At 47.2% G+C, this 27,681-nt stretch overlaps 1 protein-coding gene across 5 annotated transcripts in view; it reads right to left on the bottom strand.

The window, feature by feature from the left end:
• Window positions 1–974: 974 nt before the first annotated feature.
• NF2 (neurofibromin 2) overlaps window positions 975–27,681 on the bottom strand; it is a 98,408-nt gene continuing 71,701 nt past the window's right edge. The window contains exons 14-17 of one of the 5 annotated variants that reach the window (XM_039504895.1): window positions 18,259–18,389; window positions 16,635–16,794; window positions 14,026–14,070; window positions 975–1,319 (exon numbers count right to left, since the gene is read on the bottom strand). In XM_039504895.1, coding sequence (XP_039360829.1) covers window positions 14,035–14,070; window positions 16,635–16,794; window positions 18,259–18,389 — 327 coding nt within the window. In that variant the 3' untranslated portion in view covers window positions 975–1,319; window positions 14,026–14,034. Of the gene's footprint in view, window positions 1,320–13,942; window positions 14,071–16,626; window positions 16,795–18,258; window positions 18,390–27,681 lie in introns of those variants that run through there. The other 4 variants (XM_039504896.1, XM_039504893.1, XM_039504894.1 and 1 more) reach the window with 4 other exon arrangements.

The following is a 27,681-nucleotide window of genomic DNA, read 5'->3' as shown; positions in this document are numbered from 1 at the left end:
CCCATGAGTAGATCAGACCCATGGTCCATCTAGCCCATCTCCAGCACTGGCAGGTGCCAGATGCTTCAGAGGAAAGTGAAAAGAAGGCTGCAGTAGGTAGCTATGGGATGTCTAGGGCACAGAGGAAATTCCCTCCTGATCTACATTATTTAGAGGTCAGCTTCTAGGCACAAGCATGAAGGTTCATATCTCTTCCAGAACCCCTTCACTTTTTAAATGTCCACTGCTAGATTTCTGGCTATTTTTGTATCCAGACAAAGATCAAATCCTACAAAATTTTTGGTGTCAGTGGAATCTTGTAGCAAGGAGTTCCAGAGGCTCATTGCACACTGTGTGGGAAAGTATTTCCTTTGATCAGTGCTGGATATGGCACCTTTCAGTTTCCTTGACTGTGTCCTTGCTCTTGCGTCATACTGGAGAAGGAAGATCTACCTTCTCCGTACCATTCATTAGTTTGCACACCTTTGTAATGTCCCCTCTATGCAGCAGCTCTCTAAGGTAAACAGCCAGAGTCTTTTCAATCTCTCCTTATACAGAAGTCGTTCCAAACCTATTCCCACGGCATCTCTCTGAACCCCTTCTAGGTCCGTTAGATCCTCTGACAGGCAGGAAGACCAGACCTAACCATGCTCTCATAGGGGAGGCTGCACCACTGATTAAAACATTCCATTATACCACTGTGTGTGTCACCAATGGGGGCTACCAGTACTCAGCCCCTCCAAGAGTCAGGCAGAAGTACTGGGGATATGGAGAGGATGGCACACATCTCGCCGCCTGGCTCCTGAACTGCTGAAAGCGCCACATCTCCACCTGCAGAAGTGCACATTATTTGTGGTATTCCCTAAAGCAGGGGCGGAAGGGAAAGGCATCCCTTCCAAGGCACACGTGCCTGCTCACCAGCTCCCAGGAAGTCACATGACAGTCACACTCAAATACAAATACTGCTTAAAAAGACTGCAAGGGATACACAGCTCTGCATTATAAACGGTAGAAGAGAGTAGCTAGTTAAAAACCTACGAGGGGGATTAGGATACACTACACTTGAGATCATCACGCTGAAATCCACGGACAGCTGACGGACCGAGTCCATTGCACAGGAGCAGCATCATGTCCCAGAATGCACTCAGCCAGCATGTAGAGGAGCTGTGTTCCTGGCTCCCCAGCCATTGGGATGGGCCTATATGGCCTGGCTGAAGGAGGTTCTGGCTGGCAGGTGGCTCGCTCGCTCGCTCGCTGGAAGCAGCAGTGCAGGATGGTTGGGTCACCTCCTAGAGCTCCTCGAAGAAGGCCACACGGGACTTGGTGCTCTGCAAAGTGAGCTGCAAGAGAGTTGAGAGAGAGGCTGAAGAAAGAGCTTGACCTGCTTTCCCATCAGCCCTGCACAATGCTATCCCAACACAGTCTGGGGGACTGCAACATACCACAGGAGTTTAGGTTCACAGGCCTGATACACAGAAGTGCTGAGCACCTGCGTCTACCAGTGAGGTCCGTTGGTACTGCTGGTGTTCAGAAAGGCTGTTCCAGATTACAAACACTGATCAAACATTTACGGCCTTCCCCTTTTCCGCATCTGAGAACAGTCTTACAGCATGAGAACACTGGTAGTCTGATCAGACAAAAAGCACCTCGAGGGTCCTGAAACATTTTGGCCAGCTGTTGATACATGAGCATCTCCTACAGAAGAGGCTTCTGAGTAACACACTTTCTAATGCACCTTTGTATGAGGCATATTCATTGAGATGGGGGGATGTTTTCAGTAAGCACTGTAGTTCAGAATTACTTAGATCAGCTGTTCCTCTAAGTTGGATGATGGAACTGGATTCTCCCGGAAGCTGGTTGGTGAGACTTGGGTAGGGTCTAGACTCACTTGGCCACTATCAGTTGTGGAGCTACAATGAGACACCTGCTGTAGCAGCCAGGGGAAGGAGAGGGGCAGGAATTCCCCATCACTCAGCCCAGAGTATCCTGGAGCCAAGATTCCATCTAGCCAAGATAGCAGGAAGGAGGAGGTACAGGAAGAGCATTTAAATGAAGTGCCATTGGAGGAACATCTCAGAAGATGAGTCCATCAATGAGACTTACTCTCTCCCACCTAGACAACTGATGAAAGCTCCCGGCTTGGGCCTTCTTCACCTCACCAACAACAAGGGCCCAAGATCTCTCCAGGCCACCCCACTTTGTGAGCGGCAGAGAATGGTCTGAGGGATTCTAAGCTACCACGTTGAGACCATGACTCTGCATAGCCCTTCCCTCTCCCACATCAGCACATGATCTGCCCCATGCACTGCTATGCAATCCCAGGCAGGCTGGCTGTGGACTTTGGTATTTTAAGCAAGTTCTTAAATATTCAGCAGACTTCTCCATTGTGCTGGAACCATGGGAGCCCACCATGGTCTATGCCTTGCAGCACCTCTCTGGCTGGGGATATTAGCTGCATGGTCAGCCTCTGTTTCCATTGTGCTGCACAGAAAGAGGAAAGATTTTTTTTGTCCCCATTTCTTCGGCCACTGGCCTGCTAGCTGGGGAACTGCAGCCCACCCCAGCCATTGCTAGACATCCCTGCAAGAGGTGTGTGGGGGGTGGGGGACATGTTCCTGCACTGTTCCTGGGAGCCTGGCAGTGGAAATGACTGGGGCTCAGTGGGAGGAGCCAGTAAAGATGCCTGCTCAGGTCTTGCAGTCAGGGAGCAGTAGGAGCCAGAGCTGGAGTCAGGTCAGGAGTGGCCAGTGTTGCTGGGAACAGGGCAGTGCCGAGCTGCTATTTACAAACAGGCTTTCAGAAGAGCTGCATGGATTTTAGACCCGCTCCCTTGGCCTACCCTGCCTGATACTACTGAGGCCCCAGTTAGACACACCCTCCCACTGTGGTGTAAAAGGGAAGCCAGCCTCATTGGCTCCTCTCTCCAATTCCTTAAGTGTCCACTGCCATCCCAGCCTGACTCAGCCCCCCTCCTTTCCCAGGGATAATGTGGCAGGGGGTCTCCAGCAGCGATACCTGGGCAGTGGATATAGGAGGGGAGTAGCAGGCTGGGACGAGCAGCAGGCTTTAGCAGACCTAGTAGATACTGATAGTTGCACTCTGTGTTTTTTGACAACTCTCATCTGAAGAGAAGGGTGCTGCATGGCAACAGAATAAATTAATGTAATTAACATTGCTGCAGCATTTAGGTTTGTTATCTCATGGAGAAAATGGGGCCCTGCGCTGGGTCAGATCCTGCTTCTAATGAAGTCACTAGGAGTTTTGCATTGAGTGAACAGGAGCAGGATCGGCTCCCTGTATGCTCACTAGGCTGCGGATACTTTACAAACCTGGATCACCAAGTGCTGAAAGCCCTGTCCAAGGAGCTGCCTCGCTGCAAGCCATGGCACGTTAAGGTGGGGATGAACAATTAAAAATTCACCACAGTTTGAACCACTTTCCTCCCCCTCCTGTTTACAGGGGAACTTGGAGGCTCTCTGCTGAAAGTCTGGTGGGATCACTCCACATTCACTAAAACATGAGAGGCAGGAACAGCAGGGAGTCAGCTGAATGTGTGACCAGTTGAGTTCAGAAGGCGGCAGGCCAGACAAACTGACTCATGGTGCCAGTGTTTGATCCTGCTGCCGCCCTTGCTGGGTTCTTTGTGTTGTTTGGGGATAGTTTAGTCAGTGCATTCTCCTCTTGATAACGGTGCTCCCAAAGCCAGGGTCCGACTAGCTATGCTGAGAAGAGTCCACTACTAGGTATTATTTGCTGATCCCAAGCAAGAAGTTTAGTGCACCTGCTACCCCAAAACTAGGGGAATGTGTGTTCAGGTGGAGACTGTCAAGTACTCCCTCTTCACCACCTCTGCAATGCACAGATCCACGGCCTGATTTGAAGAGGGACAGAGCTCTATCTCCTAGTGAAGCTTCAAGTCTCAAGCCCCTCTGAAAGTCAGCCCACTTGTAACTGCTTACTATAGCTGCGAGCCACATCTGCCTCAGGTGGCAGGCCCCTTCTTCAAACCCATGCTCACCTTCCTCCTCAACAAATCCCTCACCTGAGAGCTGCCTGCTCTTATTTAGGGCCAGATCCTGCAAAGCGCTGAGCATCTTTGACTCCCACTGAAGGCAGGAGGAGCGGAGGACATGCAGCACCTCTGAGAGCACTTTCTCCATTGCAGGGCAGGGAATGTGTCTCATCTCTGTCTGGGAAGCAGCAGCAGATTATTTATGCTGCCATAGAGGGTATTTATAAAATAATACCCCGGCAAGAACCACCACTCAGTCTTCTTTGGAAACAAGACCCTGAGCAGGAAGATAAAGGAAACACCAGGGCCCCACAAGGAAGTCACTATACTTAAATACAGTTACAGAAACAAGTGCCCTAGGACAATTGCCGCCTTCTAAACAGCAACTGAATCAGTAAATGAGTTGGGGAGGGACCAAAGCAGCTGACGCAGGGAGTCTACAGAATCCAGTGCTCAGTGGAGGTGGTTTAGACTCAGATGGATTTACTGATGTCCCATCCACGCACTAGGGAGAAGAAAGACTCATTCTACTGGCAAGCCACTTCCCTTGCAAAGCCCTGGCCCTCCTCAAGACACTTGCAGGATCCAATGTTGTAATTAATTTGCATGAGGCAGGAAGAGGAAAAGGCACGCAGCTCTACAAGAGAAACATTCTCACTCAGATCCAGCAAGACCTAAACCTGGTCTCTTGCGATCGCGTAGTGCCGTTAGCCAATCATTACAATAAGAGAGGGTTAAGGGTAATGCTGGGCATTGGGAGAAGCAGGAGGGCAGCAGAATACCTGCTCTAGGCCAATTTCATGAAGAAATGTTGTTTACAGCAGTGGACAACCTTCACAGATGGATGCTCGGTTATGGCTACTCACTGCAATATGCCAACAAGAGGGATCAGCTTGCAAAAGCAAATATAACCCCCCTAATGCCAGTTTAGTTCACTGGGTTCTTCCTTCCCTTGAAGCAAAGCCTCTGCTGCCATAATACTCCCTCTGAATCATTCTAGTCCAAATTCTACTGGCAGTGAGCAGGGGTGAAGAAGAGAGGGGTCAGTTGAGCAGTAAGAAAAAGCAGGGAAATTATTTCAGGAAAACACTCTCCACTGGGGAGTTGCAGAAGGGTTAGTCAAAACTAGATGCCTTGTGTATCTGCAGAGTCCATTTGATGTATTTGTTTTTGCAGAAGTAGCTCCCCGCTCCAAAGAGAGGAGCCTCTCTCTCCTCCTACCATGCCCTGATCGGACAATCATTCACTATGGTTTGCTGGTTTTCCCCCTCAGCTGAGCATGAGCAAGAGAAGACATGCCACTGCCTCTGAGCATCTTGGTCTAGCAAAGGGTTAACTCAGCTTGAAGCAATTCATCATCCCTTACCATTAGGCTCATGGCTGGGAGAACAGGAATGGCCTGGGGGTAAAAGTTCCCATGAGCTTCCAATCCCACAGTCACTTGCAAATCCTTTGCTTGGTGCGGCCATCAAGGTACCTGCTCAATTAAAGAGGAAATATTGGAAGCCCTTAATTGGATCGAGACACACCAAGAAACCCTGGCCTATAGGAAGAGGATTGTGACTGAAAAGTGCTACTCAGAGAGACCACCATGAAGTTAGTGCTCAGACACTTCAGTGAAAAGAGCCAGTTAAGAACACTGATCTAAGGTGAAGGGAAATATAGAATGTTTCCCTCAGGTTTAAGAGGGAGATTCTGACCTATTCTGATTCAACACTCCACTCTTGTTGATACCTTCTGATGTATGTGGGCTTTTCCATCAATTCCCGTCCCCCTCGGTGTTTCTAGTAACACCTTAAACCAATACAATCACTCTTTTTGCAGCAGCCTCAGAGCTGAAGGCTGCACAAGTCTGGGTAAATGCTGCTGCAAATCTGGACAGGGCATAGGAAAGCACAGCAATGAGCGGATCCTACATAGATGCAAGGAGAAAAAAAATCTAGCTCTGTTCTATCCTTCTAGGCATTAACACCATTCAGTGCTTGATTAATACTTTTGATCTGTAGATCTCACATCAATGCAGGTCTGCTCAGGAAAAGTGCTCTCCGCATTTAATATATAAGGAAACTGAGGCACAGAGCGATGAGGTGACTTGCTCAAGGTCACAAAGTGAGCCAATGGGAGACCTGGAAACAGAATGCAGGTGTCCTGTAACCTCCTGGGTTGGGTCAGCTATTGCAGGTTCTAGCATAATGGCCACAATGGCCAGGAGATACAGGCCATACATCAAAGTACAGCACTGAGCAATGAGAGCCAAGTTTTGCCCGGTTACATTCGAGTGGCCCAGCTGATTTCTGTGGAACTTGCACCAGTATAACAGTCGAATTTGGCCAGAGATCCCATATATACATTGAATTGGCTGTACTAGAACAGACCAATTGGGGCACTGTTTGGGTCAATGGTTAACGCTGGGTGTTCTGAGAAAGCCATAAACCTTCTCATAATTCCACAGAGAAAAATTCTTTCCTGACCCTATCTTATGCCCACATGCAGGAGTTGGGAAGTTTCACCCTTATCCTCCTAGCTGGTGTAACCTAGAGGGCCCCATACGAATAGGAGGTGGGTTAGTCCAGGCAGTGAGGGCTCACCATCCTGTTAGCCAGCTAAAGGCCCCGGCTGCAATTCCACTCCAGGAATCCAGACAGCAGCGCAAGGTTGCTCCACCCCTATTACTCTAGGTGTGGGGACAACTCTTGACAGCCATCAGCAGGCTGTCACAAATCGGGAGTAGCTTCCACCAGACCCACATCTCTCATCCAGCTGCCCTCTCACATCTGATTAAAATCTGTCGTGTGAATAACACAGAAGGAATTTAAGTTTGCTCTTGACTGAGCAGACTGTTACTTTCCAGCAGTGATGACATCCTGCTCCTGGACAGAAAACTTTTTAAAGAGCTTGTAAATATATTTATTACTGTTCTTCCGCTGTGGAAAAATTCCAGAAGGGCTGTGTTTGGTTGGCTCCCCTCCCCTACCTCTGGCATCAACAAGAAAAGCTCAGGTGAATAAGCTCAGGGAAGCTCTGATCCCAGGAAGTGTTTCGCCAATCAGCCTGCCTACTGCTTTTGACAGCCACTGTGCTGCGCGCTGCCCAGAGAGCTGCACACTCACTCTGGAGTCGCACGTAGCAACTGCATCCAGACTGCAAGTGGCATGACAAAGCCTGACACCCACTCAAGTAAAAAGAAGGTCAGAGCCAATGAAGGCTCTGTCCCCAGCTTCTGCAGAGAGGAAACAAGCCTGACTCATCATACTGAGCACTGCTGGGTGGCCAGAGGACTTATGTAAGTGGGAGGTGCAGTGGGATTCCTTGAATCAAGCTTGTTTTCATTTTATTTCTGCTGCAAAAGAGACAGGCACCAGATATCTGGGAAATCCCACTCCCTATTCTGGTAACCACTAGTTTCACTCTTACCTGCCCTGCACCATGGTTATATAAAAGTAGGAGACTGCAGTACTCCCTATGGCCAGTATTCCTACACTGCTGCCCATAGCCAGAGGCTGGGACGGGAACAGCTGACAGCTGCCGCTGTTTTTACACCATTCCCTATAGCACCCCTAAGTCCGGCAACTAAAACTGAGAGGCGCCTCATCACTTCCCCCCAGTGCCTCCTGGCTGGTACTAGTTTAGCTGTTAGCAACAACTCCAGCACCTCCTGTCTGGAAAGCCTGGCCCTGGATCAGCTGCAAGCTCTCTCTGCTGCCCTCCTAAAGCATTCCATACACCGATTCCATTTCCCCACAGTGAAGCAAGAATAAATAAATATCTATGTGTAACATAAGACTGTGCAGCCAAAGCCGAGTGATTAAGAGCAAATTACATTTTCGTCAGTGCAGAGAGAAAATTGATTTACAAGGCAGTATTATGATAATCTCCTTCTTGCAGGAAGGGGAGGGGGGATGGACTCCACAACGTACTACTAGAGCCATCAAAGAAAATGTAGAGGGAGAGAGGAAGGGCAATTAGGCAGCTAGAGCTAAAATGCATCAAGAGAAGGAAAAGAGAACATGGAGATTCATTCCCTGTCTCTCTTTGCTGGGGCTCTGCAGACCATCTGCCCTTAATCCAGGGGTTCCAGATTTTTTATTTGATTTTAAAGCAAACAATAAGTCCCTCACATCCAAACCCATTTTACAGCAGCTAACCCAGTAACTCCATGCGCAGAGCTTCTGCTGGCATAGCAAAATCATGTGGCATTGAAATGAGACCACCAAATCCATTTACACACCCTCCCCAATGTACTGGAGATTAAGGGTTGGAAGGAGGAGGGGAGGAGGTACTGGGAATAAAATGCTAATCTTTTAGGGCAGGAGCTCGAGCCTCCAGGCATGGAGTCTGTTTACAGCACAGGGATGCCGCAAACCCACCAAGAAGCTCGGGGCGGGGGGGAATAAAAGCCTGGACACGCGTGATAAACATTCCCTTTTCGCTCAGGGGCACAAAAGAGGGGACAGAGGAGACTTCTGCTTTATGGGATGCTCATATTAACAGCCCAGTTTTAAATAGCAATTTCCTTACCTGTGCTACAAGCACCACCTCAATGACTGCAACAGAGAATTCTCATTTCATGGTTTATGCTGCATCCCTGCCAGCCTCAAGGGATGAGTGACCTATACCCCCCAAGAGAGGCAGGTCTTACCCCCAGCACCCCATTCGAAGCGTGGCATGGCACATCTTCAGATTGTTGGTAGAGCTACATTCTCTATTAAATCATAAATTCAAAGCACTGCACACAGCTAGCACTCTCTCTCTCCCCCTTGCTTCCCATTCCATTCCCACATCTGCCCTTCTTAGGCTCCACTTCTAGCTGGATGCTTTAACTTTCCTTCTCTATTTTAAAGACTCCCACCATTTTTCCTCTCCCTCACCCCCAATTTTCTACTCCCCTTGCCGATCTCTCTATTTCTATTGCTCCCATGCCACCTTTACTCTTCTCAGGACGGGGACCAGAGCACAGGTCCTCCTTGTCCTCCCAACGTGGGTGAGGAATGTGCTGAATGGGAGCAGTTGAAAGTCAATTTGCAGGTGATACCTTCCAAACACTGGCAAGACGACAGCCCTGATTTTTACTTGTTGCATTTCAGTGTGAACAAGAAAAAAAAAAAGCTAGTCATTTTCCTTTATGTTTCTAGTCCAGGGGTGGGCAAATTTTTTGGCCCAAGGGCCACATCGAGTTTCAGAAATTGTATGGAGGGCCGGTTAGTGGAGGGGGTCGTGGTCCGGCCCCCACCTCCTATCTGTCCACCCAGGACCCCTGCCCCATCCAACCCCCCCCCGTTCCCTGACACACACCCCCCCGGGATCCCTGCCCCATCCACACACCCCACTACCTGTCCCCTGATCACCCCGGGATCCCCGCCACCCCATCCAACCCCTCCTCTCTTTCCTGATGGCCCCCCCTTATCCCTGTCCCGACTGACCCCAGAACCCCTGCACCGATTGCCCCCTGCCACCCCATCCAACCCCACCTCCTTCCTGACTGCTCCCCAGGACCCCTGCCCCCATTCAACCCCCTATTTTCCCCCGACTCCTATCTACACCCCCGCCCCCTGACCACCACCCTGAACTCCCCTGCCCTCTATCCAACACCCCCTGCTCTATGCCTCTGTGCCCACTGCCTGGAGTGCCAGTGGCTGGCAGTGCCACAGCCAGGCCACGCCGCCACCACACAGCACAGAGCACTGGGTCAGGCTGCCCCAGGAGCTCACAGCCCCACTGCCCAGAGCATTGCGCCGGTGGCGGAGCGAGCGAGCTGTGGGGGAGGAGGGACAGCAGGGAAGGGCCAGGGGCGAGCATCCCGGGCCAGAAGCTCAGGGGCCGGGCAGGATGGTCCCACGGGCCATTTGCCCACCTCTGTTCTAGTCAGTTTCACTCTCTGGCTCAGAGGAGGTCTAGAGCACATGGCTGTTAAAGCTGGTGCCTTGTCTATACAAACACTCACACCATCAGGTAGCCAGGATGGGAAATAAAAAAGTTAGTGTGGATATGGGTTTATGGGACCCCTAGATATGCTCCACAGGCCTGATTTTCAGCTGTACTCCTTTGACTTGCTCAGCTTGCACCTTACCTGCCGTTTTAGTCCTCAGGGAGACGGTAGTGTGAAGTAGGGATTGCTCTTACAGGGACGTTACCCTGCAGTCACACACTCCTCTTTTTGCTGCCAGAAGGTGTGTCTGTAGGTGCCAGGGTGCACTGCCCCATAAGACTCCATTGTTAACGTGCACATTACCAGTGTCAACGTGAGGGCTCTGGCAGGAGAATGTCAAGAGGAATACACAAAAGTAAGTTGAATCTATAAGTTTGACTCCTGACTCTGAATCTGACTTGCCAGCAATAGCTTACACACAGCCATGGACATCAGGATCAGCTTTTATTGAGCAAAAGAATGTCAACCTGGCTGAAAGAAATTACATCCCTTCTCCTTTCCTTAGAGTGCCATGGGATCTCCAAGTTCCACCTGAGGAGCCCATCGGAAAATGAAGCAAGGTATAAGTCAAAGTGCAATCACTGAATGGAAACCCTGGGCACTGGAAGACATGGCAGCTGCATGAAAAGAGATTCTGACACTAAGACTAATCCCATTTGCAGAACTACCAAATCACTGACTAACAACAAGACTACTGCTCTAGGAACAGACAACGCCTAGCTCCCAGACTGGGTACTTCCCAGGAGGTCATTGTGATAGGTGGAGAAATCCAGGCAAGAGAAAAGCAAGTGGGGAAGAAACTGACACCTCAACAAATTCTGTTCAATCCTGTTGACATTAAGCAGAGCTTTGTTACCTGTCCTGAGAGGGGCCCCTGAAGTCAAAGAGTGTGGAGAAGAGAAAATGCCTTGAGGTTTTTATTCCACAGCAGTCTAAGAAGCAAACCCTCCTGAAGCTGAGCCAGCTGGAGTTAGTAGAGCCAATCGGCATCAGAGAGAACAAGATACATGGGAAGGAAATCAGTTTCCCGATGAGGTGCTTGTGCTGTGCCCACAGAGCTCATAAAAAGGGATTAGCATGTTAACCACATAATTAAACATGAAAAATTTAGCAGGCATCTTCAAAGGCAGGCAGTGAAAACCCAGAGGTCACAAAAACAACATTTGCTGTGAATCAGGTTTAATTACAGGAAGGGCTCCTTCCAGACCCAGAATTTCTTACAGTTGATGGATTATTTCTTTCAAGAGCTATCAGTGCTTCATTTTATCCCAGTGTTGTGCCCACAACTGGATTAAAAGATGACACTAGGTTTCTTAAAAATAACTGCAGATTAAGAGATGGGACAGCAGGCTCCAACATAAATGTTCATCCAGCCCCACCTGAACACTTAACCCAAACCTTTCGGAGGGGTGACAAAAGCTGAATGAAGTCATTCAATGCCACTCTACACACTTTCATTTAATTTTTTTGGCGTCTTTGGTCCTGAGGGCAGGAAATGCCAAAATGCAATGAGAATGGCTTTTCTTGGAGCACCTGCAGTTCAGCCAGGAGCAGCAAGGAGCGGATTGATTACACAAAATCTTGACTGAACGATTCACAGATGCAAGAGGTCTGGACAGCTCAAATAAGCATCCAGACCACTCCATTAACAATGCAGATCCAGGATCTAGGAGTGAACAGTCTATGGCTAACACTTTAACCTGTATCACGTCATCCCTATGGTGAGCTCTAACTGAACAGAGTGCTCTCCACACAGTCAGCCTACAGATGCCACTCACACACCTAAGACTGGAGTTGCAGATTATTTAATAAAAAAAGCACTAATATTTTTGTCTACACTGACTCCTGCTACTTTTCGAACAGAACAAACATCTTTGATTCAGAAATAGATCCTGAAACAACACTGATCAATTTGAAAAATAAAATACGGCAAACTGAACATCCAAAAAGGTGAAATTCTGGGCATCTTTCTTTTCCCCCAGTTTTAGTAATAGTGTATCATTAAATAGGAAATGAACTAAAATACAATACTAAAATCAAATTTCAAATACTTAGCTCCTACACATCCACACAACTCTAAGCACTCTGAAAAGAGCCATTATCCCCATTTTACAGATGGGGAAACTAAGGCAGAGAGCAGTGGAGTCACTTGCCTAAGCCAAAAAAAGCCAGGACTCCTGATTCCAAGCCCAGTGCTCTATCCACAGCAGCACTGCCTCCCAAGTCTGAAGCTTCTCTTCCTGGTTTTGAATCAGGGGCCTTTCATGTGTTAGGCCAACCTGATGCCCACTACACTACAGAACAGTGCATTTCAAAATGAGTTTGCCAAGAAGCTTTCTGCTTGCATTTGAGAGGGGCTGCTAGTCTGGCAGGCAGCCTCAGAGTTTCTTCTTTCAATGCTACAATCAGGGCCTACTGTAGCTCTCCAGTGTCTGAAGGTCAGGACACAGCTGCTTTCTCTTTGGCGATGGTAAAGCTTTGAAGCTGTCTGAGGTATTAAAAGGGTCTTCACAAAGGCACACAAGTCAGTAAACTGCACACATGCCCCCACAGACCAAGGCTTATCCAAGAGGCTAAGTCTTTCGAGAAAAGCACACATCGTAGACAACAGACATGGTGTTAACTGAGCAGGAGGCATTAGTACACTCGGGGACAGGGAGTCGGGCAACAGCATTGCAGCAGAGGGATGAAAGATGAGAAAGACAAAATTTGAGAGATGGTAGCATTAGTTTAGGCTGCAATGGTCACATTCTGCTCCCGTTGACTTCAGTGGAGTTGCGCACCTGTTACAGAGCAGAATTTGGCCCCTAGATATTAGGGCAATAAAGAAAGATTAATTGGTTCCCTGTCCAGAGTCCTAGTCTGGCCATGCTACCCCCCATGGTACTAACACTGTGACATGTAGGCATCGCTATGAAAGAGACTGAGGAAGTCTTGCTGCTCAGCTAACATTCCATCAATAAAACAGCTTCCCAGAGGAAGTGGTGGAAGCACCATTACCAGAGTCATTTAAAAATGGACTGGATAGTGCCCTGGAGAACGGATTATAGGGAACAACTGTGCTCCCAAGGGGCTGGGCAAGATGGGACTTAAAAGGTCTTTTCCATTTCCAGGATTCTACAGGACTGCAGACAACGAGCGAGAACGTGGCCCTTAAAACTGAGAATACCAGTCTCTGGGTATCAATTGTGGTGAACAATTCTAACTGTGTTAGTCTCATAGGACTAGCTTTAGCTGCACGCCTGCCTGGCTGATGCTTCCAGATACCGGCTGGCTTCAGTTGTTTCCCTTGACATTTCTCTTGAATAAGCAGCTCTCAGCCGAGAGATGCGGACTCTACATTCATCGGCTGCTCTGCTCTAAGACAGAGCCATGGCTTCCGCAAGGCAGTTTTGAAGCAAAAGCGGCAGCATCAAGAGTGAATTTAAGTTGAAGGGTTTTTTTGTTTGTTTTTTGTTTTAAACTCATGAATTTTCATCTGCAGCAAATGGAGGAGGAAGCAACTTCCACTTTACTTTGCAACACCCTGCAGAGTCTGCAAAGGGCATCCATTTCTCTGGTACATTTCCACCCACACGCAGTGAAGTGGGATCAGGCAAGTGAGGCATTCCACATTTAGTCCACTCCTAGAGTGACCAGATGAGAGGAAGAAAATATCGGGACACTGGGGGGGATGGGGGTGGTCGTTGCTAGCAAAGTGAAGGGAAAAAAAAAAAGCGCTGAGTGCTGCCAGTGGAGAAAAAAAAAAAAGGGGGTGGGGTGGGGGGGGGTACCGCTCCCTACTTACTGTCCCAGTTCAGCTTTCATCAAGGAGGACACCACCGAGACAGAGGACTTTGGACAGAAGTGAACAGACAAAAGCTGTGAACCCCACAGACAAGATGAGACAGAACAATCCTGCTGTCATGTAAGGGTGGGGTGGGACATGGCACTGGATCTCACACTTGCAAAGCATACTGCTGGGGTGGCTCAGGCTCATGGTGCACTTTGGGGGCTGCAGCACTGACAGTTGGCTATAGCAGCGTGTTTCACAGGCAAGCTCATGCACAGGTTAGTATTACAGATGGCGATCCCATCACCACACACAGAGTACCTTGGAATAACCTACTTTGAAGTCTCAAATGCAGATAGGTCTTCTGCCCTGGGCTTGAGGCTAAACCAGCAAAGTAAAATGAACAAAAACAAAACAAATTCCTCTGTGATTTGAGCAGTGCCAAGTCATTTGTGCAATCTGTACAGTTTGCCCGTCAGGCTGGAGTATTTAGCAGTGTCCAGGAGAGGTGAGGGGGTTATTAGTTAAGTAGGGAAAAACTATTGATATAATTTTCTCTTTCAGGTGTCTCAAATCTCCCCTTCTGTCATAGTGGTAAAGATTAAAGCCCTCCTCATACCCAGATGGCACGAAACAAGTTGTCTGAGTTTTTACTTTAACTCCTCCTTCTAACAGACTCAGTTTTTAAAAATCTTTGCTCCACTGCCTGAGATAATAAACAACAACAATCCCTAGCTCTTAGATAGTGCTGTTCGTTGGTAGATCTCAAAAGCTCTTTATAAAGCGGGTCAGTAGCATTAGCCCCATTTTACAGATGGGGAAACTGAGCACAGGTGAAGTGACTTGCTGAAGGGCAGCAGCTGCCCTGGGAACAGAACCCCAGTTTTCTGAGGCCTAGTCCAGTGTTCTATCCACTAGGCAACATGGCCTAGTGGTGCCAGAGCTTCTCTGTTGCTTCCCCCCTTGGAAAATACTTCAGAAGGTAAGCGGAGAGGACAAGATTCAAGCTTCAGCTAGTGAACAAAGACTGAGTAGACAGTCCTGATTGCAATGACGATTCACCCACGATTCACGAATGCCTAACCACCTTCCTCAATGAGACAAATGGGACTCACTCTCCTCTCTGCCAACAGCTTTTGAGATTTGTAGAGAGGTCAAATGTAGCATTTTCAGCTTAAAAGGGGATTCTCCAGCATGTAAACGGAGAGCTTTATCAAAGCCTAATATGAACAAAGAGGCTTCCAGACTCTAAAAACACAAGCTCTGTGAGCATTTAAGTATTAGTATCTCTCTCGCTCTCTCAACTAGGAACCCAGGCAGCATAGGGCTAGAACAGGAGAACTAGGAAGTGAAACTGACTAGATTATTTTACTCTTTGTTCCAAGTTCAGTTGGGACAGTAAAATCAAACTCTCCATGGTGAAAGCAGAGCGAATCAGAACTTTGAAATTTTTTGTTTTAATACTCTGATGGGATTAGTAACACAGGGAAGATCTAATTTTTAAAGTGTGACTTTTACCACTGGCATTGTCCCCTTTAAACTGTAGCCCCGGCACATATCTTAGGAGTTCTAGACCTTTCAAAAGGAAGGAAACTGTAAGAAAGCCTGGCTAAAAAACACTCCTTATGCTTGGATTTCCAAATCAGACCCTTGTTAAAAATTTCCCCAGTTGAGGGGGATTGATTAAGTAGCAGAGTTTCTCAGCAACAGAAGAAACTGGATCAGTTTTTTAAAAAGGATAAGTTTTGTTAGGACCTTTTCATTTGCTTAATGCTGATGCCAGTAAGGTACAGTCATTTTAAATCCTTTGGCCAAGTACAGGTAGCTCCTGGATCTAGACAGTGACTTGAAACAAGGGGTAATGAACAATTACCTCATGCAATAGGTGCAATTCAAGAATCTTACTATCAGTATTTAAAGCTTTACAAGATTTAGGACCAGTCAACCTGATGTATCCACCTGTCCCTTTTTGTCTTTCTATGGTAAGTGAGATGGGAGGGGCTGAGACTGCTGGCTGCCTAGATCCAGGCTAGAAGGGGCCTTCTCCACCTAGGACCCATAACTCAGGAACGCATAGTGTAATGTCTCTCACATTATGGAATAGACAAGAGTCAGCTGTGATGGCCAAAGAGAGACCCTTATGATTTTTCCTGACTCTCTAGTTCCCAAATTAAGGGCTGGTCTTCACTAAGGGAAGATCCACACTGGGATCGATTTAGCGGATCTAGTGAAGACCTGCTAAATCAACAGCAGAGCACTCTCCAGTTGACCTCAGTACTACTACTCTCTGTGAAGTGTAAGGTAAGTCGACTGGAGAGCATCTCCCATCAATGCAGCGCAGTGAAGACATTGGAGTAAGTCGACCTAAGCTATGCCGACTCCAGCTACGATCAGGGGTCAGCAACCTTTCTGAAGTGGTGTGCCGAGTCTTCATTTATTCACTCTAATTTAAGGTTTCGCCTGCCAGTAATACATTTTAACGTTTTTAGAAGGTCTCTTTCTATAAGTCTATAATATATAACTAAACTATTGTTGTATGGAAAGTAAATAAGATTTTTAAAATGTTTAAGAAGCTTCATTTAAAATTAAATTAAAATGCAGAGCCCCCTGGACCGGTGGCCAGGACCTGGGCAGTGTGAGTGCCACTGAAAATCAGCTCGCGTGCCGCCTTCGGCACCCGTGCCATAGGTTGCCTACCCCTGAGCTATGTTATTCACCTAACTGGAGTAGCATAACTTAGGGCTTGTCTTCACTACAAGGGTAAGTCAACCAACACACACCCACACACCAGTCTGAGCTACCTAGAGTTATTGCACAGAGTCTCTGTAAATCTTGGTCTGGATTAAGCATTCATGGACAAATGCCTAAATCAAAATATTATTATGACTCCTTGAGTAGAGTCTAAGCCCTGTTTTTCATCAGGAGCAAGGTAGGAACCTGAGTACCTTTTTAATGGTGTTGTGCTTGCTGTTGCCTCGGTCGGCATTCTCGTTGTGCAGTATATCCAGCGCTGTCTCCCTCTCCTTCAGTTTCAGCGCCTCAATCTCAGTCTTCAACTCATTCAGTTGCTCCTGCAGGTGCTTGCTCTTCTCCATGTACTCCACTCTGGCACACACAATACACAGCCTTGTGGTTATGTGGTTCCATGACAACTGATAGGGGCTTTTAATTTCATCATGCCCAGAGCATGAAATTGACTACACTGTATTATGCTGTACAGTGAACTACACTGAGCAGTTTGTTCATTATTAAAAACAGATGCCAAATAGCCAATTCAAGAGCAAAACTGTGTCATGTAGGCATGAAAAAATAGCCAGTCTAGCATGCCCAGATGATGTTTATACGCCTCCCCATCTCTGCTAGTAACTGCAGCATGATGCTGGTTAGTCCTCTGCAATTCCAATGAGAGCTACTGGTTTTAACAATGTTGTTCTACTCCACAGTGTATTTATAAACCCAGTCTATCAAAATGCATGAAATTCTCAATTCATCTAGGCCAGATTTCCCAAGAGTGACTAGTGATTCTGGGTGCCTCGAGAGGATTTTTAGAGGGTGGGGGCTCAGCACTGTCTCAAAAATAGGTCTCTTTAAGGTGTCAAATACTGATGCACCTAAAATGGTTAGTCACTTTGGCCTTACTTGTCTCCCATTATACACTGCCTAGCACACTATAGGCAGCCAAGACTGTGACTCAGTACCGAGACCAAAGCAATAACACATGGCAAAGCATGCAGAGGTTGCAAAATAGCAGCACACCCCAGGTTGCCTTGCTAAGCGTAAGGCCCTGTTACGAACTGCACCCAAGCAGTTGGAGTACAGACATTCCTGCAGTGGATCAACACAGATAGAATATTTTTGTTCTTCTCATTTGAGCTGTGTGGTTAGAGAGGGATGATGTGATCCAGTGATTTAAGCACTGGATTGGGAATTGGAAACTCCTGAGCTCTTATCCCAGCTCTAATCCTCTCCTCTGTGGCCTCTCTGCATCTCAGTTTCCCCACATAGGAACTGCCATACCGTATCAGAGTGTGGTCCATTTAGTTGAATCTCTCACCCCAACAGTGGTCAACACCAGACGATTGAGAAAAAGGTGCAAGAAACCTCAGAATGGATAGTTACGGACTAACTGGACTATAGGGGAAGTTTAATTCAAATCCCAAGAAGTTAGTGGCTAGCTCATGTCCACAGCAGGTGAGTGAATATCCCGTCTGTTTTTTAACATAGTAACTGAACAGGTCTCATTGTTCAAACCTGTTTTGAATCCTGCTCAGCTATTGGTCTCAATGAGATCAGGATTCCACCAGGGCAACATAGAGAACCCATCCTGGGGGACAGAAGACTAAGTTTCTTAACAACTACACCACATGCCTGGCAGGGACTCAGCTGGTCTGCTCCAGCAGACTGAAATGTAGAGGCCTTCCCATTTTGCCTCACACTGCCGCCAATCTGAGATCTACCATTTCAGAACAATAAGCCAAATTCACCAGGAACAACTCCATTCATTGCAGTTGTGCTACACAAGGAACTAATCTGACTTGTGCACACAGACTATGGAAGCAAGCTACATACTTCTCTTTCTCTATTTCCATGGAAAGTCTCTTCATGTCTGTATCCTTGAAGTCAAAGGAAAGGCTCTCGCTGATTAGGTTGAAGCTTGGCAGGTCGGCAGGCAGCGCTGTCATACCTGAGTTCATGGGCTGCTAAAGACAGAGCACAGATTAATCATCTTTGGTCACATGGCCACTGCTATCTGTGAGCGTTTCGTAGCAGGAAGCTAAAGAGACAAGACAATGGCTGACCCTGTAATGCAAGAAGCTACTTAGTGGTGCTTGAGCGAAGAGCTGGCTCTCTGACTGCATGGACAATGCTGGCTATGTGCTAATTCACTGCATCCCTTTTCAAGGACATTATGCTGCCTCTAACGACATTGATCAAGAAAGTATCTCATTTAGTGTGTACAGGGGTCGGAGAGTATTGCTGGGACAATGTGATTCATACCTTCATTATCAAAACCATCAGAAGAACCTAGCATATGCCACAGTGGAAATAAAAGATAACTACTTACATTAAACATGGTGCCTTTCAAACTGAAGGATTTCTAACACTTTAAGCACTTTAAATGAGGCAGTATGGCCCAGTGCATAGAGAATTGAGCTGGGACTCACAGAACCTGGGTTCTATTACCAGCGCTGCCATTGACCTGCTGAGTGACCCTGAGCAACTCACTTTGCCTCTGTGCAAGTCACTTTGCCTCTGTACCTCAGTTTCCCCAGCTGTAAAATGGGGATATTACTGACCTTTGAGATCTATTGAAGAAGAGCAGCACTATTTAAAAGTTAGATATTTTTATTTTATATATATACACACAAGGATCACTAAAGACACTGCTGGAATGCAGCTGCCTCTGGGGTGAAACTCGGCAGCTATTTAACAGTAAAACTGCATACCAGTTAAGGACAGGAAGCGAAGGGTGTTAGTACAAAACCCTCTATGACAGAAGAATCCTATATTCAATTGGAAGAGCAGAGAAAAGGGTGGCAGAATGGAATTACCCAAAATCAGAAACCGGTCAGAACCTCAGACTCTGACCAACACATCCTGACCCTTGCAAAGTTCCATGGTATAGTCAATTGTCACGATTGGTCAGAACATCCATTTTAAGCTTCAACTGAAAGATGGCACCTTATCTCACACAGCACCCTCTAGTATTATGCTGAGGAACCGGCTCATTATTGACTCAAAGGAAAGAGCGCCATGTACTAAAACCACCAACACTAATTCCTGCACACACTATGCCTTTAAGGTCTTCTGGCCAAAGGCTAACCTGCCCCAACGTTGTTTGGCTTGGGGGATCATAGCAAAAGGTGTTATAAAGGACTACGGGCTGGTGGGAGGTTTGACAATAACTGTCAAGAATAAGGCCATGCTTTGTGTGTATTGACTCTGGGACCGAAGGCAGGAACTATCTGCGCATTTCACAGACTAGAATGCTGTGCTGAGCTCCCTTGCTCCCTAGATTAAGATAATCCAAGGACAGTTGTAGATAGTCCAAGGTTGGCAGCAGCAGCTCTGATTGGGATAGCAATGGATTTACTCTGCACAATAAGCCTCCCTCCCTTGCCATAGGCATAAACTTCTCTTGCAGGAGGGGCTTGCAATGAACAAATCCAGCAGGACATCATTTCATTTGTCCTGCAGAACTGAAGCTGAAATGGGAACATTTTGAACAAGCAAAAGCTGCGAGAACAAGGCAGCTGAAGCTAGATGCTTGGTCTGGGCACAAGGGTTACGTTAATTTACCCACTTTGTGCATATAATGTAAATACCATTTCCTACTCCTGTTTCTTTGCCAACACACAGTTTATCCTGCTGCTGTTTGTGTGCAATGCAGCCAAGTTAATATTGCTGTGAGATTCTTCAAAGGGACACCTGTGACTTTAAATTCCAGAATCTCAGAGAGAGGCAAAACAGACTAAAGCACCTAAGTGACTGAAGAGCCTAAGGGTACGTCTACATTCAATCAAAGGTGTGACTGCTGCATGTGTAGACATACCCGAGCTAGCTGAGATCTAGCTAGCTTGAACAATAGCAGTGAAGCCATGGCAGCATGGGCTAGCTGCTTGGGCAGCGTTGTTCAGCCCATGCTGCCGCAGCTTCAGTGCTATTGTTATTCCAGCTATCTAGATCAAAGCTAGCTTGGGCATGTCTACACTTGCTACAGTCTCACCTCCTGACTGCAGTGTAGACAGACCCTGAATCTCATGGACTTTCAGTGGGACTTAGGCACTTTGGACAGCTTTACCTGTATGAAGTTTTCTGGCCTATGCAGGAAGTCAGACTAGATGATCATAATGGTTCCTTTTCTGCACTTTAAATAATTTGTTAAAAAATTACTAGATTTCAAGCTTTACAGATTTTAACAGTAGTTTCAGATATTGCATCTGCTGAGTTCCCATGCCAACTTTCTGCTGTTATACAACTACATTCCTCCCTCTCTTCACTGTTGCCATATGGAAGAGCCACCTAAGCAGGTGAAGAACAGACTAACTGATCACATGCACCGGAGACCGCACAGAGAGCAAAGAACAGTGAAACCAATTATACACAAAGTGCTATCAGGTACATCAACTTCAAATCTGGGGGAAATATTTTCCCATCTCACTTCTCTCATTTTCAGTAATCCTAGGATACACTTGTAACAAGAGAAGGTGAGAAATTCCCAGGGCAAATTGTGATTACTAAACTGAGGTGGCTTAAGAGAAGGTTACTCACCGTGTGTGGTAACTGAGGTTGTTCAAGATGTGTATCCCTGTGGGTGCTCCACTTCAGGTGTCGGTGCATCCCGGTGCTGTCAATTGGAGATTTTCGGTAGCAGTGTCCACCAGGGAAACACGGGCACAGTAGTCATCTTGCCGCGCCATTGGTGCCTTGACTAGTGTGCGTACAACCAGACTCCCTCAAGTCCTTCTCTACTGTAGAGTCCTCACTGTGAACTCCGAAGTAGAAGGGTGGGTAGTGGAGCACCCACAGGGGACACATCTTGAATAACTTCAGTTATTCCACAAGGTGAGTAACCTTCTCTTCTTCTTTGAGTGCTGTCTGTGTGGGTGCTCCACTTCAGGTGATTGTAGAGCTGTGCCCTGCTACGACGGAGGGTGGAGGGACTTTGGAGTTGCGTGCATAGTGGAGGAAAACACAGTTAGGCCTAGTATAGAGTCTGATCATGAGTCTTGGGTAATTGCATAGTGGTTGATGAACATATGCTCAGAGGCCCAAGTAGCAGCTCTGCAGACGTCTGGGATTGGTACATTGTTCAGGAAAGCTACTGATGTCGGGTAGAGTGAGATCTGAGCCCTCTTGGCAATTCTGTTTTATTCAGTTGATAACAGAGTTGGATGCACCTGGAGATCCATTTAGAGTGTGTCTGTGTAGATAGACCGGGGTCCTTGGATCACTCTGTTGTGGAGATGAAAAGCCTTAAGGATTTTCAGAAAGGCTTTGATCTGTCCAGGTAAAACCTATTACGCGTCTAATGTCTAGAGAGTGCAAAATAGTCTCTTGTGCGCTCCCACACACTTTGGGATAAAATGTGGGAAGGTGAATAGGTTGGTTTAGATGGAAGGATGATATTTTAGGGGGGAATTTTGGATGCGGTCTCAATGTGACCTTGTCCTTAAAAAATACAGTGCATCGGGGATTGGCCATTAGTGCTCCTATCTCATTTACTCATCTGGCGGAGCTGATTGCAACCAATAATGCCACCTTCATCAATAGATGGAGCAAGAAGCAAATAGCCAGAGGTTCGAATGGGGGTCTGGTGAGGCGTTTGAGAACCAGGTTTAGGTCCCATGCAGGTTGGCGCACTTCCAGATAGAGATTCTGTATGCCAGTGAGGAAATGTTTCGTGATCAGATGCACAAATATCAATATTCTGTTGACCTTATGATGGAAAACTATAATCGGCATGAGATGTACTTTAATGGAGCTTATGGACAGGCCCAAATTCTTTAATTCTAGTAGGTAGTCAAACACTAGCAGAAGTGGTGTAGTGCTTGTAGTGAACTGTTTGTTCTAGCACTATATGGAGAATCTTTTCTGTTTTTTAAGGTAAGCATTACATGTGGTTGATCTCCTGCTGTTCAATATCACGTGTTTAATCTGTTCCGAACAGGCTAGTTTGTGGTGATGGAACCATGAAGGAGCCATGCTTTCAGGTGAAGTTTCTCCCCAGGTTCAGGTTACCGTTGTCCTGAGAAAGACGGTCCGCCCTTGATGGGAAAGTTCGTGGGACATATACTGCCATGTGCATCAGGTCGGGATACTAGGCCAGATTGGGGCTATCAGTATGACTTTGGCCTTGTTGGCACATATCTTGTGTATCACCCTCGAGGGCAGTGGAATCAGTGGGAATGCATATAGAAGTGATGCGTCTCATGTGATGAGGAAGGCATCCCCTAATGACTAATGTCCCAATCCTGCTCTCAAGCAGAAGAGTGGACACTTGTGGTGTAGTGACGTTGCAAATAAATCGATGGGAGCGAAGGCTCATTGTTGCAATATGGATTATAGGACTGTGTGGTTCCTTTCCCATTCGTGGTCTTGAGAGAACTGTGTAGCGTGTCTGCTGTCATGTTCTGACATCCGGGGAGGTAGGAGGCCAAGATGTTTATGTGGTGGTGGATGCACTAGTTCCACAATTTCATGGCCTCATTGCACAGTGAGTGGGAACTTGCCCCGCCCCTTCTTGTCGATTAACATAAAACATGCATGCAATGTTGTTGGTCATCACTGGTACTGTTCTGTTCTTTATGAGTGGTAGGCTGCAGAGACAGGCATTGTGTACTGCTTGCAGTTCTAGCAGGTTGATATGGAGTTGGGTCTCCACGTGACCACCTGCCTTAAACTGTATGGTGGTACAGGAGGGTGCCAAAGCCTAACAGATGAGGCATCTGTTGTGATTATTATCGATGGCGGATCCTGATGAAAGGGGATCCCTGTGCACACATTCTCTGGTCTTGTCCACCACTGTAGGGATTCCAGTACCTTTGGTGGTGGTGGTAGGTTTATGTTTAGGCTGTGTTTGTTGGGTGTGTACATCGAATTCAGCCACCCTTGAAGGCAGTGCATGTGTAGTCTTGGGTGGCTTACTATGAAGGTTGTAACTGCTATGACTTAACGATTGCAGGCAGGTTTCGTGCCATGATTCCTGGACTGGTGTTGACTACCAAGATGAGATTGATCATTGTCATGCTTCTGTTCATCGGTAGTGCCGCTCTGGCCTATATGGAGTCAAGGTGCACCCCAATGCTGCACGGACATAAGGGTTGACTTTTGTATGTTTATTTATAGACTTAGGTTCTGGAAGAGTGAGAGGGCTCTCTGGGTGATCTCTGTCGCTACCATCTGGGTAGGGCCTTTCAGGGGCCAATTGTTTAGGTACAGGAAAATCATTGTTCCTTGTTTGCGAAGGTGTGCTGAGACTACCCTGAGAGTTTTGGAGAAGACTTTTGGTGCAGTGGACAGACTGAAGGGTAGAACTGTAGGTAGAAGTGGCTGTTGTGGCTGTTGATTTTCAGACGTGCAGGAATGATCTATGTATATGGTTGGTGGTAATGTATGTTGTAGGGTAGGCTTGTAGGAAGGTGAGGGCCCCAAACCAGTGCAGGTATTATAGTATCGTGTGCATCTCTTGGTCTCTGAAATTCTTGAATTTCTTTTGACTTTCCTGAGATCTCTCCATCCCCAGTTTTTCTTCTGGGTTAAGAAGTAGTGGGAGTAGAAACCTTTTCCCCTGTATTGCAGGGGTACTAGTTCCACAGCACCAAGTTGTAGAAGATTGTTTACTTCCTGTTACAGCAGAGCAGCTCGAGAAGAAGAGTAGGGTAGGTGAAGAGGGGGGGGGGTAAGGTGGGTGGGGGGTGGGTAAAGGGATAGCATAGCCAATCTCTTATTCCCTCTAGACAACACAGTCCCGTGTGATGTGATACCCTATGATGAATGTGATCGATGGCCAAATAAGTGAGAAGTATTTGTCAGTGGTGCTGTCTGGTGGGAGAGGTCATTCAGACCCTGGACCAACCTTTCAAAACTGTTTGTTCGCTGTCGGCTGTGATGAGATGGTTGGTGTTGAGATGGTCTCCATCTCTGTCTTTGCGTCTCAGAGGGTCTCTGGAATGATGTGTCTCTATGTCGTGGGTATGGCTGGTAGCGCTTCCGTTTGATGAGAGGTGTGTAAGTACCTAGTGTGCGGAGAGCCGCTCAAGACCTCATTGGTTTAGGTGGAAAACAGTTTTTCCCTATCGAAAGGGAGTTCTTCTACTTTCACTTGCAACTCTTTCGGAATTCCTGAAGATTGTAGCCGTAACACCCTATGCATGACAACCACTGTAGCTGTTGCTTGTGCCGCTGTGTCAGTGACATCCAGGGATGCTTGCAAGACCATTCTGGCTACCAGTTGTCCTTCCATCAATATGGCTCTAAATTGGCCCCACTTCTCTTACAGCAGATTGTTGGTAAATTCATATAATTTGCCATAATTATTGTGGTTGTACTTTGTAGCAGAGCACTGTAATTAGCTCTGTGAACTGCAAAGTTGCTGAGGAATAGACTTTCCTCCTGAAGAGGTCGAGCCTCATGCAGTCCTTGTCCTGAGGAGTGGACCTGTAATGTGGATGCTTGCCATGTTAGTTAGCTGCCTCAACTACTAGAGAGTTGGGTGGTAGGCAGGAGAAGAGGAAATCCATTCCTTTGGTAGGCACATAATATTTCCTGTCTGCCCTCTTGAATGTTGGTGGGATGGTAGCTGGTGTTTGCCATAACTTCTCTGCTGGTTCCAGGCTGGCATCATTTATCACCAAGGCTATCTTAGAGGTGGACGAGGTTTGTAAAATCTGTAAAAGTTTGTATTGTGTGTCCTGGACCTCCTCCAGGGGGCTGTCCTGGCTCAACAGAATTCTTTTGAACAGTTCTTGAAACTGTTTGAAATTATATGCTATGGTAGGAGGTGGTGGCATAATGGCTTCATCTGGCGATGAAGAGGAATTGTGAGCTAGTGATGTGGGCTCTTATTCAGCGTCCTCCTCCCCTTCCTCTCCTGTGTCCTCCTGGGCTACTGAGGTTTGTGGACTGGAGGATGGTGGAGATGATCTGAGTTCACCTCTAGGTGGAGATAAGGGTCTGATATAATGAGCGCTGTATGCCGCCTATGGGGCCCAGGGTGGCCACTGCATGAGGACTGGCATAGGTGGACACATCCAGGGTTTCGTATTCACCCACGAAAGCTCATGCTCCAATACGTCTGTTAGTCTATAAGGTGCCACAGGACTCTTTGCTGCTGTTACAGATCCAGACTAACACGGCTACCCTTCTGATACTTGACATCCAGGGTTGTCCATACCATGGATGGACTGCCTGCCTACACTGGGTTTTAGACTGTAAAGGATCCCCCCGGTAGTCTGCATTCCTCAGGGGAGGAATGCTGTGATTAAAAGGCATCCTCCTCCTCTTCATCATTCTCTTCGTCACTAAGCATTGATGGTGCAATAAGAGATGTAGGCTGGTCTGTGGCAATGCATTCTGCAGAGCCATCAGTAATGAAGAGACTGAAATGTCTGTTTGACTGAGAAATTGTTGTGGTGCCATTGCTTGCAGTACTGGTAGTACCGATGATGTAGTCTTAGATGGAGCCATAGAGTGAGCCAATGTCTTGTGGCTTGATTTAGCTGATGCGGGCGGCACCATCTTGACTCTGTCCATCAGTGCTGACAAAGTAGATGGTGCCAGTGGTGACTGCATGACCGTCAGTGAGGGTCTCCGTGCAGTTTCTTGCACCATTGTGGTCGGCGTCGTGGAGGAGGCATGTCTATGTTTATACCTTGACTCCGTGTCTCTCGCTTTAGGCTCAGCAGAGGTCTTGGTACAGACAGCGCTGGAGGTGCCCTGTGCCTCAAAGGTGCTCACCCATGTGGAGGTCAGCACCAAGGACAGCGACCTGGCAGGAGACAGTCTCTTTTTTGTGGTTCTCTCTGTGGAGAGGTCAATACGCTTTCCTTTGAAACTGTCGAGGACTGAGCCTTGTCTTTAGTCGATTCCAAAGTAGACGGGGAGGTCTGTTGTCCTGGTTCGATTGGAGTGATTTCTCCATAAGAATCAGTTTGAGGTGGAAGTCATGTTCATGCCTGGTTCTCACTTTGAGACTACTACAGTGAGCGAACTTTTGAGGGATGTGCCACTCACTGAGGCATCGGAAACTCAAGCAGAGTCCATTGGAGACCGGCATCGCTTCGCGGCAGAGGCCACATCTCTTAAAGCCTGAGGAATCAGGCATCGTTGAGGCAGTTGAGTGTTTCCAGGGGAACAAAGATGAAGTAAGAAAAAAAATTTTTTTTAACTAGCCAATCTCTTATGAAGTATACAACTAACTTATCTAAACTGTTTCTTGTAGAAGATGACATTGGAACACTTCCCCAGAGCTCTGTCTCAGGCTGAGGATGGTTAAGAAGGAACTGAGGGGGTCAGGTTGCACACTAGTCAAGGTGCCAACAGCGCCACGAGATGACTACTACACACGCATGGCCCTGACAGACGCTGCTGCCGAAAATCTCAGATTGATGGCACTGGGCCTCACTGACACCTGAAGTGGAGCACCCACAGGGAAATCACTCGAAGAACGTTTGCATTTCCTCCCTTGAAGTGATTTTAACTGTACAACCTTAACTGCTGCACTACCAGTCTCTTGCACTTAATAAATATAGGCTAACAGTCTGCTTGTAGCGGCCATCACCAAGAGGTAAGGTTTAAGTGCCTGAAGGCATGGAAGACACCGATTGGCAGAAGGAATGAAAACAAAACCACGTCATAGTCATGGCCTGTAAGTTGCCATCTTCTTTTGTCCCTGCCAGCTGGAAAATATAGGACAAGCACAGGAGAACTGGTTATGCTAACAGGATCAAAGAAAGGCAGACAATATTTAGAACTGCCTGGAGTGTTCAGTATCTAAGCGCAGTGAAATAGGCTGAGGGCACACTGAAATAATGAGATACAAGTAGTACCATGAATGGAAAAAAACAAAGGGCTGTGATAGATCATTAAGCAAGGAGAGGGAGTGGAGGTAGCTGCTGACAGCCAAGATCAAGAGTCGCATCTGAAAAGCGTGATGTCATTGATTGTAAAGGCTCCATCATGCTCTTCTCAGAGCCTCAAGGGTGTTCCCCCCTCAGCTATGTAAAGACCTTCTCTCCTTCCCACTGATGGGAACCTGATAACGCTCCCTTTGGAGCCAATCAGCCCAAACTGAGTCACTGAAGAGTGGTGCAAAGATGCCTCCTACCCCTGCTGATCTGAGACTCAAATTCACACACTGGCCCTAAATAAGCCTAATTCTCCCTGCTTGGTAACATAAAAAAACCCTCAAAAGCAGGCTGGTCATGGGCTTCAAGAGCTCTGAGAACAACTTAGCACCTTTTATAAAGCATCTCTGCTACCAGTTTGGTG

Source organism: Mauremys reevesii, linkage group 18 (genome assembly GCF_016161935.1).
Source record: "Mauremys reevesii isolate NIE-2019 linkage group 18, ASM1616193v1, whole genome shotgun sequence".
Classification (NCBI taxonomy): domain Eukaryota; kingdom Metazoa; phylum Chordata; order Testudines; family Geoemydidae; genus Mauremys; species Mauremys reevesii.
This window is presented reverse-complemented; position numbering and strand designations above follow the sequence as displayed.